Source organism: Neodothiora populina (genome assembly GCF_041146345.1).
Source record: "Neodothiora populina strain CPC 39397 chromosome Unknown canker_contig_16, whole genome shotgun sequence".
In the NCBI taxonomy this organism is placed as follows: domain Eukaryota; kingdom Fungi; phylum Ascomycota; class Dothideomycetes; order Dothideales; family Dothioraceae; genus Neodothiora; species Neodothiora populina.
This window is the reverse complement of record NW_027191409.1, coordinates 1,846,925-1,867,328: the sequence shown is the minus strand read 5'-3', so window position 1 is coordinate 1,867,328 and position 20,404 is coordinate 1,846,925. Positions and strand designations below refer to the sequence as shown.

At 50.2% G+C, this 20,404-nt stretch overlaps 4 protein-coding genes across 5 annotated transcripts; 2 read left to right on the top strand and 2 right to left on the bottom strand.

Moving 5' to 3' along the window:
• Positions 1 to 4,047: 4,047 nt before the first annotated feature.
• AAFC00_003934 (uncharacterized protein) lies at positions 4,048 to 4,857 on the bottom strand (the record flags this gene model as incomplete). Its single annotated transcript, XM_069343484.1, has 3 exons — positions 4,048 to 4,498; positions 4,556 to 4,775; positions 4,833 to 4,857. The coding sequence occupies 3 exons, from the start codon at positions 4,855 to 4,857 to the stop codon at positions 4,048 to 4,050; spliced, it is 696 nt and encodes a 231-aa protein (XP_069201310.1).
• A 4,117-nt stretch (positions 4,858 to 8,974) lies between these two features.
• Positions 8,975 to 10,186, bottom strand: AAFC00_003933 (uncharacterized protein; the record flags this gene model as incomplete). Its single annotated transcript, XM_069343483.1, has 1 exon — positions 8,975 to 10,186. The coding sequence occupies one exon, from the start codon at positions 10,184 to 10,186 to the stop codon at positions 8,975 to 8,977; it is 1,212 nt and encodes a 403-aa protein (XP_069201309.1).
• Positions 10,187 to 12,886: 2,700 nt separating this feature from the next.
• On the top strand, positions 12,887 to 13,427 carry AAFC00_003932 (uncharacterized protein; the record flags this gene model as incomplete). The annotated part of the gene is made up of 3 exons (XM_069343482.1): positions 12,887 to 12,952; positions 13,015 to 13,177; positions 13,228 to 13,427. 3 exons carry the CDS (start codon positions 12,887 to 12,889, stop codon positions 13,425 to 13,427), a joined length of 429 nt encoding a protein of 142 aa, XP_069201308.1.
• A 3,129-nt stretch (positions 13,428 to 16,556) lies between these two features.
• Positions 16,557 to 17,826, top strand: AAFC00_003931 (uncharacterized protein; the record flags this gene model as incomplete). 2 transcript variants are annotated; one of them, XM_069348470.1, is made up of 4 exons in its annotated part: positions 16,557 to 16,806; positions 16,858 to 17,129; positions 17,198 to 17,466; positions 17,517 to 17,826. In XM_069348470.1, the coding sequence occupies 4 exons, from the start codon at positions 16,557 to 16,559 to the stop codon at positions 17,824 to 17,826; spliced, it is 1,101 nt and encodes a 366-aa protein (XP_069201307.1). The 2 variants fall into 2 exon arrangements, with proteins under 2 accessions (XP_069201307.1, XP_069201306.1); XM_069348633.1 differs by lacking the exon at positions 16,557 to 16,806 and having other exon boundaries at positions 16,848 to 17,129.
• Positions 17,827 to 20,404: the final 2,578 nt, after the last annotated feature.

Here is a 20,404-nt window from a genome sequence, read left to right as displayed (position 1 = left end):
AAAGAAAGCATGGACCCCAAAGTTCGTTGACGACGTAATCATCAGCATGGACGTGCCGTGGTGGGCCGGTCAACAAATCACGGGCTTCTGCGATGCCCAGGAGTATGGTGGTAAAAACTTCAAAGCCGACATCGTAATGCAGACTCCAAGCACAAGCAGCCCCGTCATTAGGTCCACGGGTCTGTGCTACACGAGCGTAGCTGGTGAGGTGGAAGATAGTGCCTCAGCTGCGGGTCCGAAGAGCGTGTGCGGGAAACTTGAATGGAAGCCTGCCGTGAGCCTGCTGGACGCGCGAGAGACGATGGCCGCAATTGAAGCAGAGTCCGGCAAGACGAATCAGACTGCGGGATCTGCGCTGGCTAAATTGTTCAATTTCATCGATCTGTTGCACCATGAGTATCCAGGCATGACGATCAGCGAAGTGGCAAACTCGGACCGTATCATGCTGCCTGAGCTGGACCTTACTCCTCGCGTGTTCGCAACCACCAAGTACCAATGTACCAATGTGCCTGCTCCGACAACGATAAGGAAGTCGTCCTGAAAACACTGGACAAGCTCAGTGAGCAGAAGCTGAATTTTGAGATTGTCAACATCGAGCAGTTGTTGATAGTAAAGGAGTCCGAAACCAACCTCCTGTTGGCGGCTCACCTTTCCCATGATGAGGATTCTAAGGGCGAGCTCGACAGACTGATTGAGTCGCTGGACGGAGAATCACTTCGGTTTGTTTGTCCCATCGATCCCGTACAGACTGCCAACAAGCTTGACTCAATTTGCTCGGCGAACTCGCGCCTCACTGAGAGACTGCGATGCGAAGACGGGCAATATGCTGTCAAGATCTTCGACGTTCAGAGAGCGAACAGATTTCAGACCAACAGACGCTCCAGTACCTCTGAGGTCGTCGTCCTGAGCCCACAGAGCAAGGGCCTAAGATTGAAGCAATTTTTGTTCTTTCTGGTACAAGCTCTGGATGCACAAGGTTGTACAGCAAATGTGCTCGGATGGGGCCAAATCTCAGCCAATGCCATCCAAGACAGGCACTGCATATCTCTTATCGAGTTTGACAACACCCTCCTCGATGAGCTCAGCGAAGAAGACTTTTTCCGAATCAAGCAGATTGTGCTCCAAGCCTCTCACTTGACGTGGCTGACAGGAGCAGATGATATGGCGATTGGTGGCACTCCCACGGCGACTATGATGATCGGAGCTTTGCGCACTCTGCACAACGAGCTTCTCGCTCTCCAACCATTATCCATCCTAATTGATAAATCCAGCAAAGACAGCCAGCCTGAGCGATCAGCAGCCATTTTCGTCGACATCTTCTGCGGCAAGCATACCGAAGGTATGACCGATACTCCTCATCCAGATCATGAATTCCAAATTCGCAATGGTGTTCCCTATATTTGTCGTGCTCTTGAGGACAATGTCCTCAATGGAGCGTTGCGACTCAATACCAACCCGAACGAAGCCACGATCGTTGAATTTCTGCCCATCAGCGCCGCTTCAACGGCTATCGAACTGGCTGTTGGAAAGCCAGGTTTTATCGACTCACTTCGCTTCGAACCTACGACCCATGCAGCTGCACCTCTAGGTGCAGATGAGATCGACATTGCAGTTGCAGCTCCAGGTCTCGACTTTCGCGAAGTTATGACCATTATGGGCTTGCTACCATCGAAAACCCTGGGTCTAAAAGCGGCAGGAACCGTGACCCGCATCAGCAGTGCCGTTAAGCACATTCAAAGGGGAGAGCGTCTAGCTCTGCTCGGGAACGGCGCTCACAGCATCCTATTCATAGGCAACGCTAATTATGCCTTCGAGCTGCCATGCACCATGTCCTTTGAGGAAGGAGCCAGCATACCAGTGACGAGCTACACAGCCTGGTACGGTATCGTCTACATGGCTAGGGCTCAAAAAGGCCAAAGTTTCCTGATTCATGCCGGTGCCGGCGGAGTCGGACAAGTGGCTCTGCAGATCGCGAGACATCTGGGACTGGAGGTCTTCACTACCGTAGGTAGCGCGGTAAAGCGGAAGCTTGTACAAGTTATCTATGGTGTGGCTGAGGACCATATCTTCAGCACTCGGGACCTGGACTTCGCTCCGGGAGTGAAGCGCATGACGGAAGGAAGAGGCGTGGATATCATTCTCAATTCCCTCGCCGGGGAGTCGATACGACGCGGCTGGGAATGCATCGCTGCAGGTGGTCATTTCGTGGAACTTGGTCTGAGAGATATCATGGACAACACCCGTCTGACATGCGTCCGTTTCGCCAGGGAGCTACATTCTCTTTCTTCGATCTCAAAGCCATCTGGGACGATAAATCGGGTCTGATGGCGGAAATTGTCCGAGGCACCGAGCCTTTTCTCACGCAAGGTATCATCAAGCCAGCGACTCCATTGCTCACGTATCCCATCCCGGAGATGGAAAAGGCTGTGCGGCTCATGCAATCGAGCAGACATAGCGGCAAGATCGTGTTCCAGTGGAGACCAGAGCATGTCGTGCCGATCCTGCGTCGACCTGCGCCACCGATGAAGCTTGACGAAACAGGCGTCTACGTCCTAGTCGGAGGTTTGGGGGGCTCGGACGCTGCCTGGCCAAGATGCTCATTGCCGACGGGACACGCAAGCTGTGTTTCCTTAATCGCTCCGGCGATTCGTCAATGGAATCCCAGCAACTCATCGTCGAGCTGCGTCAGAAGAGCGTCGCAGCGCTGGCCATACCTTCCGATGTGTCGCTGCCATCTTCTCTCAAGAATGCCATTGCTCGAGCGGAGCATAAACTCAACGGACCCATCCGTGGCTGTTTCCAATGCGCCATGGTTCTTCGTGATGTTTTATTCGAGAACATGACGTACACTGACTGGATCCAGTCGACACGTCCTAATGTTCAGGGCAGTAAGAACTTGGATAACCTCCTTCTCGACACTACTGACTTTCTCGTCATGCTCCCTTCTTTCTGCGGTGTTTTTGGCAATCGCGGTCAGGCCAATTACGTCGCAGGCTGCGGATACCAAGACGCATTAGCTCATTCTCGTCGCACGCGCGGCAAGCATGCAGTAAGCATCGACCTTGGTCTCATGCGGGAGGTCGGGCGTCTGGCTGAGGATGGTGCTGTGGGCGACATGGCCGAATGGGAGAAGGTAAGGGGCGTCCGTGAGCACGAGTTCCTCGGTTTGATGAGACTTTGTATGACGCCCGATCAAACAAGGTTCCAGCTACCTACAGGTTTGGGGAAAAAGACCGGCTCCATCGCGGCAGGCATAGAACCCCCGTATTACTTCTAGACGGACGCCCGCTTCGGAATCTTGGCTCGCGTGGGCGCTGACAAGATCGAAAGTGGAGCGAACGTGAGCAGGGATGGTGCTGGGAGGGAAGCGCTGTCCGTCATCATAGCCAAGGCACAGAAGCTGTCCGAGGCGGCCTCCGCAATTCTATCAGCCCTCGTAATGCGCATGTCCAAGATGCTGGCAGTATCGTCAGAGGAGATCGACACTGATCGCTTCCTGTATAGCTATGGAGTCGATTCCTTGGCGGCCATCGAGCTGGCCAACTAGTCATTGCGAGAATGCCAGACGCGCATTGCTGTCTTCGATGTCATGGCTGGTGTGCCTATGACTGTCTTTTCTGAGCGTGTCGCCACTAGGTCGAAATTGCTGGCGCAGGGAGTTGCTAGATCTTCATGATCGGAATACGAAGTGATTCGAGCGTGTCCCATCGAAAAGAGTCGTCTATAGCGTCTAGATTATCTATCTGTATATGTTGGACGAGATTCCTTGATCGTGACCAAGTCACACGATGAGCATTCAAATCTGCAGTGCCGAGTAGAGGCGAGAGGTATATGGGGTCAGCCTTCGGTGTGAGTGATGCGCGCATGTATTCAATCAGCAACCAAGGCCTGGAGTTAGGATAAACAATGTGGTATTTGATTTGATACTACACTTGAGAGACAGCAAGCAAGACCCGAGACTCGGATTCAGACTACCCAAAGGTATGGGCGCCGTGCCAGGAGGCGGTCGAAAACCCAAAGTTCATCTCTAGAACCTGATGCTCTTCTTCACTTCCGATACCACATCCTAGTGACCTTTTCGTGCCTCATCTTCTTCTGCACTTGGAAGATGCCATAAAGCAGCGCCTCCGCGGTCGGTGGGCAGCCGGGAACGTAAATGTCGACGGGCAGGATGCGGTCGACGGCACGAAGAACACTGTGACTGTAGTGGTAGTAGCCACCGCCGTTGGCACAGCTGCCCATACTGATGACCCACTTGGGGTCTGGCATCTGGTCATAACACAGACGGACAGCAGGAGCCATTTTGTTAGTGACGGTGCCTGCAATGATGATGATGTCGGCCTGACGCGGAGAGGCTCGAAAGATGATGCCCAGACGGTCTTGATCGTATCGCGGCATGGAGCAATGCATCATCTCGATACCACAACAAGCCAGAGCAAAAGTGAGAGGCCACGCTGAACCTTGCCGTGCCCAATTGACGACTTGATCTAAAGTCGTTCTTAAGCACGTGTCAGCCCCTGAAGTCGACTTTACATTAGGTCTCTAATTGTCTTACAGAACATATTCGGCTGCGCTGCCCGGCTGCGACTGCGAGGGTAGAGGTGTCCTCGTGGGAAGGAGACTCTTCGAACTCTTAGAGGCCGGGGTGAAAGTCGCAGGTTTCGCGTGCTGACTTTGATAACGTCTTGCGTCGGTCACGTGTGTGATGGAAAGAGACTGTGACAATGAAGCAGGAGGCCTGCTGGCCAGAGACGGCAGCAAACGACGAGCGCCGACTTGAGATTTTCAGTCAGCTGGTATGGATTCTTTGAAAGAACAACAAGCATGCTTACGCCGGGAGAATAGTGCGGTCGCCATGGCCAGTATCGAAGAATATTGGTGGGAAAAAGTTCAGGAGTGAAGAGTTCATCTATGGGTGTCAAGAGCGCAGAGGCTTACGCGTAAAGATAAGGCAGGCTGTAGCAAGGAAGGAAGGAACAGGCAGGCAGTGTATCTAAACAGGGAAGGAACCGATTGAAACATGTCATTTCCGGGGCCAAGGCATCTTTGCATACCTTAAGGTAGTTACGGTCCCCTCCTGTGCTACATCAACCTGTCAAGTCGGTATATGAGGCACGACATCCAACTACTTCACTTAAATGGCCAATGATAGAATCGAGGATTTCGCAATTTTTTACACATAAATGCCTCCGGATTTGACCCCCCAAGATCTGCCTAAAGTGTGGCACCAAGCGACTCGCTGTGTTGCATCTCCGAGGGGACTCAGATCATGAGATGCCAACCGACTTTTGTTGCGAGAATGATTGCTTGTATCATCCATCTTACCTTACGAATTGGGACCACTAAGGCTCAGGTAACAGTACCTCGCTGTTTTGGAGTCTGTGCTCTGTCCTCACTCTTGTAATGAACAGGCAGTGCATGACAGAGTGATCCGCAGCGAGAGAGCGTTACTTCATCTATACTCGATGGGAGGTGTGGCAGCGTCGGGAGATCCGTCGCCTGTTATTGTCACATACACAGTAAGGTAGCTGCAACGATCGAGGACGCCAACCGTGTAGTGCTATATCATGAATTGAACTTGGGGGTGAGCCGCGCCGCAGCCGCGAACCTTATTGATTCCATCCCCCAGTATTGCGAGTCTTCCGATTCACCCGGACCGTGAGCCGAGCACTTGGCTTTGCTAGCTAGCCACTAATCATGTCAACCGAGCTTTTCTGACAGCGACGTCTGGGGCAAATGGCACCTACCTGAGTCATTTCGACGGTTATAGTCAAGTCACGTGTTGCGTGACCTACAGTAGCCCATCAAAGTCCATCTTCACTATTAGACACTCTTGCTATCACGTGTTATATCAAGGCATCGCTGCTATCGTGCAGTCTGTTGCCTTGTCTCGCTCTTGTTATGCTTATCAGACTTCATGCATTTGTACTTGGGTAACGTATGCTAGCACCTTGATGTCACGAAGTACCTTGAATTCCGAATACACGAAGTTTGTGTAGACTGCTCGAGATCATGCGAGAAGCGAGTACATGATAGATTGAGGGTCATACGACACCTGCATCAACTGGCCACGGCTCGAATCACAGCTCCCATCAGGCATACAACCTTCTCACCCAGCTTTGCGCGATTTCTCGGACGGAGTTGCCAGATACTGTAGATCTTCCTTTCCCAAGGCAAGCCACTTGTGTTGGTAGACCCACTGAGTCCATTCAATAATTTCATCCATCTATCCGTCCATCAGTCAATCAATCAATCCACCCCTCCATCAATCAGTCAATCCACCCATCCTTCAATTCCCCTTTGTGACGCTTGTCGAAAGACACTCGCTTCCTTCGACCAAAATGATGAAGTACGCAAATAGTTGGGCCACAAGCATTGATAGCCGTCTATTTATATGCGAAAGTCGTGCCCGTTGAGTCTGCATTCGCGTTAACGAAGAGGGCCATCAACTGGCCCCAACTGTCTCGTCGTATGTAACAGAATGGCGTCGCACTTGAGAAATCGTCAAACAACATCTACTGCCAACACCAGGAAGTCCTTGGTTGACCTGCAGCGGCGTCGGAAAAATACCCCACCCACATCACGCTACGAGGAACAAATCGGCCTCCGCAACGCTTGCGACCTATGCCACCAGCTCAAGAGAAAACGTTCCGGGGAGATGCCATGCGAGAAATGTACCCTCTCCGACGCCGGCGATTCATGTTTCTACAGACCGACAAATCGTCTTGGACGACCTCGCGGGTCCAGGAAATCAGCAAAACCCATCCACCCACTCGGGGACGACTCTGATGCAGCATGAAATTGTGGCGCCCGACATTCAACAGATTACGTCTGTGTCGTTGCCACCAGAGCCCACGGATGATTTGTCGTCGGGTGACTCAGCCTGGAACTGTTTCTTGGACGAGGACTTGCTGACTTGTTTATCGGGACCAAGTGTCGACTTGATTGCTGGCACTGTACATCCATCCAACTCTGATAATCAGCACGTGGACTCTTGGCCCATCGATTGGCAACAAGCTCCTCACCTCCTGGAAGTGACCACCAGGAAGGTGGTCTAGATGACAATGGCGGCCTCGATAGCAACGACAAGAACACCATGCAATAAACTCGACTCCTGACCTGCGGATGTGCGCAGCGTCTACGAACTCTGCTGGTCAGTCTCAGTCGAAGCACCTCATCCGCCCGGCTAGAATTACCTACGCCAGAAGTGTCCGAGCGACAACCCTAACCCATCGATACTATCTTTTCTAATGCGACCCGAGCCCTCGAACAACGGACAGCACTCGAGACCTGCCACTACTGCTGCTCCACTCTGGGTGAAGAACAACAGGTCGAGAACCTCTTCCTCCTTGCCTTCCTGACCGTACAATGCGTGCTTGGCCAGCTGCGCTCTCTGACACCGGACTCCAACTCCGCCGCCGCCGCTGCCTGTGTTCGCGTTGCTAACTTTGATGTCACTGGGCGGAATCGGACCACAGCACTGAGCATGCTTCGCGTGGCCATCGCGCAGGAGATCGAGAGGGCGGTGGAAGCGATGAGGCGTAAGATGAATGATCATTCCATTACCAATGATGGCCGTGGGAGCTTGTTGGCGCAGATTGATGTCATGTTTGGAGATCTCAAGTCGGAGATCAAGACGTTGCAGTAGCAGCAGCAGCAGAGACCGACTGTTGGGAGGTCATGATGGCGCTGGGGACTTTCGTTTACGGCCGAATACTACTACGACATGATTCCATGAAGACAGATAGATCAGGCACTTCATTCTCGGTAGAGGTAAATTGACCTTGACAAGCTGTTCGACTGCACACGCTGTGATTGGTTCCAAGTTGTCGCCCCCCCTCTGACAGTGATCTTGATTGTCCTCCGGGAGCTTCTGAGCTTACTCGCGGGGTTTCGATCTTCCAGCATTCAGTAGTCAGCCTCTTTGGGTGTGGATTTGATCACGCGCTGACGCTGCCTCAAGGTCTTTTCATAATGATAGAATGGCGCATCTGACCAAGCAACTGCAGCTTGCGTACTGGTAGTCGTGCTGTCTTCTCAATTTTTTGTCGTATATGAAGGAAGTGTGGTGCTTTTCGAGCTCTGAATCTAACGTGGCGATGTGATAGAGAGGACAGGGTTTCCCTCTGTACTGCGTCACTGAAGCAATCACTAAACGAAGGATAGGTAAGGTACATAACGCTAGCTGCGCCTGGCACCATTCCTTATCAGCGTCGCCGAGACAGCCCGCATATCATCTACAGCTAGCCGATTTAGGTACTCCTTCTGTTTCCTTATAGGATTAACTATCGACAGTTGAAACAAGACGACTTTTAAGCATATGTTTGTTAAACGATTAATGGAAGGCTTCCTTCGTCGGAACATCCCGGTATCCCAGTACGGGATTCCCCGGATCTTGGATAAGCGACGCCGGGAGCCATTCCGGTTGTTGGTGTCTGTTTTATGCCCTGACCCGGTTGCCTCTTGTGCGTGAACCTACCTGACATAAGGTAGTCACCTACGAGTCATCAACAGTTTTACACTTCAATGTGGAAGGTCCCGACATGCGCGGTTCCGCCGTAAGTAATTGTGGGCATGAAACGGTGCCCTGTCCGGCACAATAGTAGCTGAAGCGACAACGATTCCAGGATACGCGTGGCAAGCTGGACCAGTAGCTACTGTGCAGAAGACGATGGTTGTGGTTATATATCAAGTGAGCCCACAAGTAATCTTATGCTCACCCAACAAAGCTTTTAGTACATACTAGAAGGAGATCTCACTGGCCTATAGTAGCGAGCCTTTAGTTTCTGCAACTGTATGAGACCCTAACGCACACTCATGGCATAAAAAAATGATATACCGAACTATTGCAGGACTAATTGGTAGATGTGTTATGAAAAGAATGCAAATGAATTTATGATCTAAAAATACAAGCTACTCGACGATTGATCGTAAACCTCGTATCCTAACCGATAGGAGCGATATAATTTATAATTTAGTTGTAGGTGTACACGGGCTCGGTAAGGTTTCTGGGGTCGAATGAGCCGAATGGTGCATTGGCAGACACCTTTCCACCGTTGACATCAGAAACACCGAACCACGCAAGCTCTGATCCTTCGACAACAGTGAGGACAGCGAATGCAGGAGCAGGGTTCTCAACGTATCCCCAAGAGACCTTAAAGTCAGATCCAGTGGTGCAGTTCTGGTTGGACCAGCTCTCAGTGGCAGCGTTAGAACCAGGGTTGCGGGACACAGTGCAGCGCTCAGTCTTTCCGTCAGCCTCAATGGCGAAGTTGAGGTCGCAGCCAGTGTTATCACTACCGCAGTAGCGAGTGAGGTTGGCAATAGTCCAGGTCTTGCCGACCACCTTCTTAGGGTTCGAGCCGGGAGCTGCAGCACCGACGGCAGCAGCGGCCGAAGTTGCAACTGCTGCAGCTGCAGATGCAGTAGCTGAAGGAGCAGGAGTAACAAGGCTCAAGGCGCCATTGGTAGAGACACAGGCGATTCCACCGGGGTAGGAGTGGGCTGGGTTGCAGGCATATTCAGTAGATGAAGCTGGGGTCGAAGCCGCGGGGGTTACTAGGCTAAGACCTCCGTTGGTAGAGGCACAGCTGACACCCTCGGGGTAGGAGTGAGCAGGATTGCAAGCATAGCCAGTGGAGGAAGCTGAGGCTGTGGGAGTTACAAGACTAAGACCTCCGTTGGTAGAAACACAGCTAACACCCTCGGGGTAGGAGTGAGCAGGATTGCAAGCATAGCCAGTGGAGGAAGCTGAGGCTGTGGGAGTTACAAGACTAAGACCTCCGTTGGTAGAAACACAGCTAACACCCTCGGGGTAGGAGTGAGCAGGATTGCAAGCATAGCCAGTGGAGGAAGCTGAGGCTGTGGGAGTTACAAGGCTGAGGCCTCCATTGGTAGAAACACATCTAACACCTTCGGGGTAAGAGTGTGCAGGGTTGCAGGCGTAGCTGGCGCTGGAGGTTGCTGATGCAGAGAGACCAGCAGTGGCACTGGAGCAGTACTCGCGGTTGCGGGCACTGTCTTCGCCGGAGCAAGCGGACAAGGTGCAAGAGCAAGCAACTTGAGAGGTGCCAGCGGCGATGCAGGCGTTGTACGCGTCCATGCAGTCATCACGGACCTGAAAAGTAGGAAGAGCATTGACGGCCGAGGTCAAGGCCAAAGCGAGGGCGAGGCTCTTAGAGATCATTTTGGTATGGGATACTGATAGTAATAGAGATTGGAGAATTGAGATGAAAGGTGTTTGTTTTACTATTGATGAGCTGGGTAGTTGATGAAGAGATGAGATGAATTGTAATGAGCAGTTTACCGTGGGCCCTACTAGACATTATATGTGTCTTCGAGCTCGTATCACTTTATGCGTGAACGAGAGATGAACGAGAGATGCACATACATGACGTGTGCTTAGCTTCGACATGTTTTTGAGGTTACATGGAGTACGAGGTCTAAGATCGTATCGTGACCTCACGGTTCAGTCTAAAAATTCACTGCTCTGTCGCTCTTGAGGTGTGTGACGTAGTGCCCGTAGTTGCCACTACCACCGGGCACTAGGTATAGAACACCTGACGTTCCAGTTATGGAGTCCATGTAGAGTTTTTCACCTTCGGCTCTAGGGCTTCTGTGAACGGTTTCTATTAATGGAAAGAGAAAGGGTCACAGCCAAGATATCTACAGTGCCAAGCTGCCAAGCTCACCCTGAACCCCATATCTCGCCTTGTGCATGGGCTACAGAATCGTCAATCCGCCAATCAAGACGGCCGCCGACCACTTTCCGTGAAATGATGCCGAGGTCTACAACCGCCCCGTTGCGGATCGGACTCGGCTTCCCGTTCAACAACAGCACTGCGAGAAGGTCCAGAGCAGGTTGTCGGTGACTGTCGGCTATCTTACTGTATAGCAGAAGTTCAGCATCAAGTGATTCACGTCGGGTCTGAAAAGGTAGTGTAAAAATAGCATATTGCAGAGACATCTGATTATGCCCTGACCAGGTCTCACCGTCAATTCAAGAAGTGTTTGATCCGGGCCGAGCGTGATTGTCTTCGGCATCCCGAGTTCTATCTTAATCTATAATGACGGTAGTGACACCCGCTGGCCAGAAGCAGAGCTGCAACTCTGCTATATTTTACTGTACTATCCTAACAGGAAGGGGTAACAAATTCTCTTCTCTGCTATTCGACTAATTGGACCTTTTCACAAGTGACGTCGTGCTAATTATCGACAAGCAATCTCTCGGCGACACTAGCGAATGAGTGGTAGTGCAGATCCACCGGTCTTTTCCATGTCGCCGCATTGCTGTCGAGATGTAATTAATCACTCCACTGTAGATCTGTCCCACTGCAGAAGAACATTTGTGCGGTTCCTGACCCGCAAAAGTAGTAAAGCTTGAATCTATGATTTACAATACCCACCTTGAGTTTCTTACGCTCCATGCAAATGCGGTATGCTGCATCTAAAAATATAACAACAGTTCTTGTTCAATGTTTGCGAGTAACGATCTTCGAACTTTGTTATTGCTTGGCGTATGGGTTTTCGAGATGGAGCCTCGCCTTCGTATTGATGACGACAGGGCAGTAGACAGAGAACACTGATGCAGTCACACATCGAAGTCTACCTTATGTTAGCTTGAAGGCAAGTAGTAAGAGCGTACTGTACATTAACAGCCGCTCGTGATCCTGGCCAGTTTCACATTTCGATACGTACAACCATGGCATAGTAGTCGCCTCTGAGCGGGTCGCTAGCGCGATTTCGCGTTGATAGAAATCGGGAAAGCGGGGTCTCTGTACCTTACCTACATATTCACAGTAGACCAAGGAACAAAACGCTGCATTTGTGCTATGCTACAGGGGCCACCACAATGTCGGATCTGTCAGGCGAGTCTTCACAAGCGTGTTTAGCCATAGACTACATGTGTGTCGCAAAGACTATGCTAGAATTGGCTGGCTGGAACTGTAGGTTTATAAAGAAATGTTTAATCAGACCACCAGTTCTTGTTCAATCCACTCAACGTGGGAAGGACTCGCTCGCTGTTGTCCAGGACGAATTCGCGAAAAAGTCCTGAAGACAAAGATCTCATCGAAATAGGGATACGATACTCAAAAACATCTTTGTTGTTGGCTATGTGTGAGCAGAAAACCTCTTCCTTTCACCCACAGTATGCGGGACGCAAGACTACTACCTCATTTGCTTCACTATCGTCTCGAGGCGTCATCCGATTCCAAGCCTTTAGTGCAAATCGATATCGCTCTTGCTCCAGCATTAATAACAGGCAGGTCTTGATATCTATACCTGGAAATACTGTTGTATAATAGGCTATAATTCTCATGCTTTTTTTGCCTCCTGCAAGAAGGACCAGTCACCTCGCCGCTCTTTTTTTCTGATCGCTCTAGCGCGAATAGACATCCCGAATGATCAAGAAAAGCTTGCTATTTGTAAGTGGAGATGGAAGAGCATCGTGTTTTGAGCACTTGACGAAGTTCACTCTGATACCGTGTTTATTGTCTTGAACACTTTTTGAACATATTGCTCGAATGTTTAGCAAGGAAGCTACAGTGGCCTATTATCACTACTAGATACCTCGCCTTTGTCAGCCACTTGCACCTTGGAACCATGTTTGTAAGCCCTAAGAGCCTTGGCATGGACCTACCAAGCAGCTCACATCCAATCATCCTATCAGGACACAATAGCGAAGGATCACACGGACGTAAGACATGATAAGCTGATGATCACGTGCTCTGTAGTCCACATACATTCAAATTGCTTTGCCACTTGGGTATATCCTCTGCTTATTACATCAGCCACCTATCCCATTGTAGACGCGAGAAAGAACCTCACCAGATTCCATCTGTAACGCCGTTCTACAGTGTCATTACACTCTCTATTTGCATTCAAGATGGCTAGTGGTGGCTGTTTCTGTGAAAAGATTCGCATCCAGTATAGTGGTGAGCCCATAACTACAGTCAGTGTCTCTTCAAGACATGAACTTGCTTGTCACTTGAAGCTTATCATCTCTTACTATAGGCATTGTGCCATTGCTCCGATTGTCGTAAGCTTACAGGGGCTTTGTATACCTACAGTTTTCTCGTCAAGAGCGTCGACTTAGTAATTACTGGGAATCCTAAGGAGATCGCAAAAATGTCCGACAGTGAGAAGCATTACAAGAACTACTTTTGCGCAGATTGTGGTAAGTGCCATGTATGAATCGGCCAAGGTATCAACTCAAGAGATTTTTAGGGACCTCGCTCTATGGAATGAAGATGAAATCCGACCAAGTTCCTGAAGATACAATAGTCCTCCGCGGAGGAATATTCGATGATATCGAGTTTCTAAATCAACACAAGCCTGCATTAGAGATTTATACTGAAGGGCGTGTCAAGTGGGTCTGTCCAACCGGAGGAGCGGATCAATACAGCGGCATGCCACCACAGCAATAAGTGTATCGCTACAAGTATGATTCACAGACTCCACATATCGAATCATTCGCAAGCTCGATGACACGTACCTTGATAAGTGTACGCCTCAATGCGACCTGGATGTACACGCTAGACGACGTACAGCGCGGTTGACCGCAATCTAGATCCCGAGCGACGTCCTTGAGGTAGCAAGCAGAGGGCGTTGTTGTAGACTGTGAGCGAGTTCAGTGCAGACAGTGCTGCAGGTGCTCCGCAATTAGCCAAAACAGAGTCTCGTCCTCAGAGAACGATCTCTTGACACTTGCTATTTATCCACGATTTGACCCCACCACACGTTTTCATCCCCGTTGATCTCCTGCTCAGCCCATACCTCACGGAGAAGCGGTATCGTGCTCCCGAACATGTGATATCTGGTCCTCTTGTCCCAGATAGAGCAGATACGTACAATCTTTGCTCGGGTCGATCGATCTTGTAACTCGCAACCAGCAAGGAAAAGTGGCAACAAGGCTTGCCTAGATAACATGTTGGTGTCACGACACGACACAACGTGGTCGACGATGGCCCTTGCCCGGACTTTAATACTGGGCGGAACACTATCTCCAGGTGCCCACCGGAACACTCTGAACATGTAGAGAATCAGGCCGTTCCTCCATGCCTCGGAGCAATGCCTGACGTCCTGATCCTGATGTATAAAGGCCTCATCTTGGAAGGCTTGCGAAGCTGGTGTATGGCACCAAGATTCAAGCGATCTTTCAAGTCTGTAGACTGTTGATCCTGATGCGAAAGGCGCGTTTCGCTCCCCTGTATTGAGGTGCGCCACTTGCATTACGACTTTCACAAGGTCGGTTGGGCATCCGCATAGCCCGAAGAAGTCCCATTCTCGTCTATGCTGGTTTGACGATACCGCTTCAAAATACGCGTAAGGGAAAATGCAGTCTTCTCTAGCCAGAAGACTTATTATAGCATCCCACCTGTTCAATCAGCTCCGATCTGGTGCTCGTGGAGTGGGGTGTGCATACCAGGTAAGTATGCCTATCTGAGCTTCAAGTCTGGAAGACATAGCTAAGGCTGTAATACCGCCGGAGGCTTCAATCAGGCTATATGCTCCCATAAGGTGTGTATACCAGTTCCCAATGATTGAATGAGTTTCCTGGCGTCCGAGATCAGTGCTAGCCGAGTACATAAGATACAGGAACTGACATCTAGGGAGAACAGGACCACGATAGTGTCAAGCACAGCGAACAAAGTATCTGCGTCGTTGAATCTATCAAGGCTTTGTCGTAGTGACTGAAGCGCTTCATGACGATGGCTGATGGTTAAGGCGCTGTTGACGTGATGCCCGGCTAGAGCCATTACAGCGTGCACCAGATATATTGGTTCTGGGTCAAGATCGGTGCGATATCGGAATGGGTTACTTCGGAGTTGGAATGTTAATGGAATCATACAGAACTCTTCGTTGTCTAATCCGTTAGCCAGAATATTACAATGTAGACGTGGCACAGTTTGAAGCATACATCTGTCTAATACGGGCTTGAACCGCTGAGACATACTACTGTGTTCTACAGTCGGTGCTATGCATGGGTCAAGAGTCGATGGAAAGTCGCCTGGTACAGTGACGGCCACACTATCTGATCCCAAGTCGTCAACATTATCTTCAGCGGCCGTGGCCCCGAAAAGGTCCCAAGGAGTAGTCCTGTCTTTGCCGTTATACCGAACCAAGACAGAGCTGGCCGCAGTGTTGGTAGTGACTGTATGAATGGGATCTTTGCTGCTGAGTAACCTGTCATTTGGTGCTGCAAGTACCAGCTGAACAATTTGCTCAGTTTCATCTTTGTTATCAGCTTCGCCTTGGCAGGGACGGTCGGATGAACGAGTTTGCCCATTTGAAGATTCGGAAGAAATATTCGAAGGCTCGAAAGAGGTCTTCGATGAGCGTTGTCCTGTGGGATAAGCTTCCTGAGGCCGCTCCACAACAAATTCGAATCGTTCTCGTCTTCTTCGACGTGCTGCGGGTTTCTTGACGGGCTTTCTGGAAAGAGAGAAGCCTGGCTGCCAGAAGAGCTGCATCGTCGGTGTGACTCTATAGTCCGATCAAAAGCACATGCTCAATGTGTCAATACACCCACATCGAGACTGTGCAAATGCAGACGAAACGAAGGAAAGTATGGTAGGAGCAGATATAAATGTACTGTAATTATCAGCGCCGGTCTTGAGATTCGAGGGTTTGCTCTAGCATTAGTAGTCTTGGCATTGTAGTATTGTACGTTGACCGGATTCGGCTTCTTGCCCGATCGAGACAGCTGCCTATTCGAGACGTGTACTGTATATGGCAAGTGACAGGACTACCAAACTGTTCAACAATCCGAATCACCTGACCTTTCGAAGTTTTGATACAGATGTTGACTTCTGTACACTTTGTGTCCACGAATTTGCGGCCCACATCTACTACATATCTTATATAGTGCGCTCTGATACTGTATATGACCAATAACTCCGAGCATGAGCATATTCTACCAGTACCTCCACCTATAGCTCGTCGAGGCGTCTTCGATAGCAAACGCGATACAAAGGCTTGCCGCAGACAGCCATCGCTGCGTAGATCTCGTATGACCTTTCAAGTGAAAGACTCTGTGACAATGACTTTAGTATCAATCAGGTCAAGTGTCATGGTCCAACTAGACCAACCTTCTACAGGAACCTACCCCACAATCTCATATACCCCATACTTCTCCGCATCTTTGTTGCGAGGCATGAGGTGGATCAATTAGGACTAGCGCGGAAAGCGCGGGTAAGCTTCGGATAAACAAGCGGCTGCACAAGTCAAATAGACTTCTTCCGATAGATTATGCAGTTACACCTAATCAAGTCACATCATTGATTCAAACAATCTTTGGGGGTACCCCAGCAATTAAACCTCTTTACAGGATAAATTGATTCCCACATCCCAATACCTACGACTGGCATGTAGGGAGTACTCTATGTTCCTAGTACTGGCATGTGGACAGCAACAACATCCAGAGTAGCTTGCAAGACATTCATGAAAGTCTCATAGTTGGACCTTGGCAAAGCATTAAACAAAAACTGCATACCCTTGTCTGTGAGCAGACAGTAGCCTGTCTCACATCAAACGAGTGAGGGAGTTGATGCGCGATGTTGACCACTTTTTGCTTGCTCGCACTTGGTGTGAGCACACTTGCAACCACTTCGGGTGTGATTGTGGTCAATCTAATCCCTTCAAAAAATGCTCTCCGACCGCTTGAGTCTTTTCTCTCTTATTCGATAGAGTTATCTTCGCTTGTGGACTATGCCGGCAATCTATCTTCTCCAAACACGTACTTTGACAACTTGCTGGAGAACATTGCTAGTTATGCTGGGAACAAGCCTTATGTGAGAGTTGGAGGTACTTATTAATCTACATGAGGCTTTCTAGTGTCGTTGTTGATGTGTATAGGCTCCACCCAAGACTTGACGTTGTTTGATGAATCACAAGAACCGGCTGTAATACAGTACTTTGCCGCAGCAAATCCGGATTATCCTGCCAATGAAACCATTGGGCCTGCATTTTTCGAATCTTACCAGACATGGCCAGGCACTCGCTTCAGCCATGGCTTCAATCTAGCTTATAATTCGACTTCTTCCCGCGAAGCGCTGCTGAGATCGGTTCCGTATGCTTGCCGCGCTTTGCGTGGTAATCTGAATGTCTGGGAATTGGGCAATGAACCCGTAAGTTGACACCCTGTAGTAATCACAGGTCTATAAAAGCAAGCTTGTAAGCTTAATGATCCCCGCAGGACTTCTACGCTGCTACGGTGGCGGGCCCGACCCCAGCTCGTGGGAGCGATTGGAATGAGACGCTCTACATTGGAGAGTGGCTAGAATGGCCACGCAAGATCCACGATCAGATGCGAAGTGCGTGTCCGGACCTAGCCAAGAGCGACAGCTTCCAATTAATGGCGCCCTCCTTTGCATCCAATCCTCAATTCAGTAAAATGCAGGTCGCTACCACGTTCGCTGATGGACTCAATACCGATCAAGATATCAGCTACCTGGCTCTCCATAAGTAAGCCGCGAACTTTTGCAGCTATGATACATAGTGCTGACGATCACTAGCTACATGGGAGCCAGAGGCCAGCCAGGGATTACACTGCAGGGAACACTCATGAACCATACGAACACCAAGGTCAAAGTGCAACAATTGCTAGCGATATTCAATCCAGCTCAAGCATTGTCGGGCTCTCTTAAACCAAATGGACCAACGATCGTTGGCGAAGGCAATTCGCTCGCCAGACAAGGCATTGGCGGGGTCTCCAACTCATTTGGCGCAGCCCTGTGGGGTGCTGGTTTCGGTCTCCAGCTCATCGCCAATGGCATCGGGCGATGGCATATGCATCAAGGCACGAACTATCGATATCAGGCTTAGCAGCCGATACAGACCAGAAACACCACCATTAGTACCAAAGCTCCGTGAGTAATCGAGGTTTAATCTACATTGTTAGTCGAGGGCTGATTATCATAGATACTACGGGAACATCTGCACTGCGGCGTTCCTCGGGGATCTTAGCAATGCGAACAAAAGACCGCAGATTGTAGATCTGGCGCTTCCGAACTCGAACGAGTCCGCCTGCGCCTCCTACATCAAAGGAAGACAGTCAAAGGTGATTGTTATGAACCTGAGGACCTACAACACGTCGCTCGATAACGCAGGATATGTGAACAACTATCCGAGGCCTATGGAAAAATACACGTTCCAAGTACCTCAGGACTATAAGACTGTGTCCTTACAGCGATTGATCGCGAACGGGAGCGATGCCATAACAGGTGTAACATCCGACGGGTATAGTTATGACTATGATCTCTCACGCGGCAAGCCTGTGCGTCTGAACAACGTGACGATTGCTGAAAAGTTGAGGATCGGGCAAGATGGGAAGGCGAGAGTATATGTCCCAAGTAGCAGCGCGGTCATACTTAATTTTGAATAGGGAGCTTGTCAAGTAAACTTCGGTTCTCACATTGAATGTCAGAGACATGTCCTAGACGAAAGCTTCCAAAACAATGTCTGCCTAAATGCAATGCTATCCGGCGACCTGGGGCAGTGCTCGGACAAGACGATTGCTATCAATGCACCCACGTTGCGACTGTGTAATCGTATGGCTCGATATGCTTAATGCAAACCACTTCAGCTGAATGGCGGTCCGAGAAATGTCTGTCATATGTTTCAGCCAGCTGCTACGTCAAGAATACACAATAGACATCACAGGCGAGAACTGACATGTAGAGCGATACGCTCGCACCCAGGAGCGGCAGAGTTATCGCTGCTACTCTGCATCTCCAAGCTGTAGAAGTAATCGACAGCAGTGTTGCATATGGCAAAGCCTGTACGATGTCAGCCGGGACCACATGGTTAGAGATGGATAGACAAGCATCACACCGCGCGTGCACACAAGAAGATGATGGCTTCCATCGCGTTAACGTACCGTTATACGTAGCTTGCTCCTCGTTGGTAGTGAATAGCCCGTACAGACCATCGCTTCCCACATTGACCAATCGCCAGGTCTGGTCTACGGTATTAGTGAAGTAGAGAGCTTGGCGAATAACACCATTAACGGTAGGCAACTTCCTCGAGGCCCCCACAAGGCCACCACTGCCGACCAATTCCAATGAGCCGTTGGTCAATTGTAGGCCAGGGACAAGGTCCGAGGGATTGAGGACAGCGAGGAACTCCGTAGTAGAATTCTGGGAAGATTCGGTGTGAATAGCAATGTTCCGGTTGCCAATGGCAACAGTCGAGGTCTCTGCAACCGTATGGTAGAATGGGTTCGGATGCAGACTCGTATCGTATACCGTGCTGGGATAGGTGTAGGCTTGAGCGAAACATGTAATGGGTGCTGCCACGAGCAGGCAGAGGGCAAGCTTGATATTCATTGCGGACGTCGTTATGGTCGATGAAGTAGCATGTCGTGTCCCTCCAAGAGGTTCTTATATATGACTTCCATACTTTCAGCTGTGACGGCCTACATAATCCACTGTTGTATTGACTTCGTATTCTTATCATATATTTCCTGGGCTGTTATAGCACGGGGTTATACGGGGCGCACAGGGCTCCAACGCCATTCATAGCCTCTGTGTACACACAATGACCGGAACCCTTTGCAGCTTCCATATTGGTATCTCGCGCGCAGATCGTACCATCTCACTAGCCGGGTGCTTACGGCCATTGCTGGTAAGAAGCTCGTCCGAGATAGTAAGGAAAGAATACAAGAAGCAGTTGATCATATCACTTGCACGTGAGGGTCCACCTCATAGGTGGGGTACCAATCGAAAGTTGAGCAATTATGCGTCACTAGAGATGCACTATAATCACGTACGAGTATTAATACGGGGACAATTAGCTCGCTGGCATGCAACAATCCGCAGTCAAGTACTCTTTGGAATTATCACTCGCTGCGGAGGTAGCGATGGACCACATTCAATGTCGAAGCCGACGCCGAAGACGGGGCTCCTCGCCGACAATGGAGGTGATGTGATCTTGCGACTGGAAGGGGGTGAGCATCATTGCGTACGAGTTCGTGCAAGCGTTCTCTTCGCTTCTCTTCATATATGGATGCATGCACGAATAGATAAAGCAGTCGGAAGTGGCCTCGATGGTGCGTAGAGGTACGGAGATAGTAGAGGCACCCCACACGCCCCACATCCGGAAGAATCACGTGTAGGCGGTACAAGTTCGGGCGACTGCCGTCTGTGTGACCGGAGTTGAAGTTCTTGGCGCTAGTCACGGGACTGTAATTCCCCTCGCGTTAGTGTCTCAACACACACACACACATCCGCAACCCTCGCCATGCTCACAACTCCTTCTTCGTACCGGAACCGCCCTTGCACCCACTGGAGCGAGTCTCCGTCCTCTTGACCGACCGACTATTAAATAACAGCGCGTCTGGTGGTCTGATTGCTTCAGGCTGCAAGTGGAGCCTTGTCGCTCAGCCTAGGTCGCGTGCTCGCTT